The 1178-nt window shown below is 63.0% G+C and overlaps 1 protein-coding gene across 1 annotated transcript in view; it reads right to left on the bottom strand.

Moving 5' to 3' along the window:
- Positions 1 to 131, bottom strand: part of LOC104619320 (rho GTPase-activating protein 39-like) — a gene marked incomplete at both ends in the record, with an annotated part of 1547 nt that extends 1416 nt beyond the window's left edge. Inside the window, 1 exon segment of the mRNA XM_010285157.1 lies at positions 21 to 131. Within this exon segment, the coding sequence (XP_010283459.1) occupies positions 21 to 131 (111 nt within the window).
- Positions 132 to 1178: the final 1047 nt, after the last annotated feature.

Below are 1178 nucleotides of genomic sequence, written 5' to 3'. Positions count from 1 at the left end.
GCGAGCGGGTGCCCGGTTGGTTTTCAGACGTGTAGCCGTTGCCCTGATGCATGAGGAAGCTGGGCTCGCGGTCGGTCACCTTGATCAGCATCCGCTCCTTGGTGCCGGCGTTCCATCGCAGGGACGATGTCCTGCGGGGAGAAACACAGTGCCGCCGTCAGCGAGCAAAGCCCCCCGTGCCCGCAGGCAGACAGATGCCCCCGTACCGCTGCCCCGGGACCCCCCAGGCCCTTGGCCGCAGCGCAGTCCAAAGGACGGACGTGCCCAAGCACCCCAAACCTCTCCCATCAGGTGAAGAGCACGTCGGTGATGGAGAGACCAGGGCATTGCCACCGTCCCAAAGGCAGTGGCACCGGCCCGCAGCCCGCCCCAGCTCCCGCAGACCTCAGCAACCCCCAGAGCGCACGGAGGACGCGCAGGCTGGAAAGCCAAGCCTTGAGGAGTGATGAGACCCCTTGGAGCACCTCTCTAGGAGACAGCCAGCCCTGAGTTGGCCCTCCCCGCTTGCGCCTTGGTGCTTGTGGGAGCCGGATGGCAACGGAGGAGCAAGCACGGCCACCCGCGGGGGACAAGCCTCGGGGCAGACGTACACTGGGTGGCAGTTTCAGGGGCGTTGGGGAACGCAGTCCCTGCAGGGAGCGGGGACTGACCCCACCACGGTCCCCACATGGGACCGGCCCCTTGCTGGGATCTCTCATCCCAGGGCGAGAAGGAGAAGCCGCGTACGCACAGCCCCGTCCCTCCCGCCTCTTCTTGCTTTCCGTTTCCACCCGGGATTAACCCATCTCACCCCCTTCATCCAGCCCCCCTGCCCGGGATGACCACCCTCCGCTGGCTCCCAGCTGGAGCTGGGTTCTGTTGAAACCAGGAAAAAGTAATAATCCCAAGCATCGTGTAAAAAGAAGTTGAAGGCAAAAACCTTCAGACTTTGCCCCCTCTGCCGCAGAGGGAACCCGCGGCGGGGGGACGGGGTAGGGGACCGAACCCCTGCCCGCAGTTCGGCTTCTGCAGCGATGCTGAAAAGGTTGTGGGGGGCTTGAAAACACAACCCTGACTTGTGCAGACACAGAATCACAGAATCACTAAGGTTGGGAAGGATCTTCAAGATCATCAAGTCCAACCATTAATCCAGCGCCACCATGTCCCCTAAACCATGTCCTGAAGTGCCACGTCCACAC

The sequence above is a fragment of the Phaethon lepturus genome, unplaced genomic scaffold, assembly GCF_000687285.1.
Source record: "Phaethon lepturus isolate BGI_N335 unplaced genomic scaffold, ASM68728v1 scaffold41834, whole genome shotgun sequence".
In the NCBI taxonomy this organism is placed as follows: domain Eukaryota; kingdom Metazoa; phylum Chordata; class Aves; order Phaethontiformes; family Phaethontidae; genus Phaethon; species Phaethon lepturus.
The sequence above is the reverse complement of the archived record's forward strand: the minus strand, read 5'-3'. Positions and strand labels throughout refer to the sequence as shown.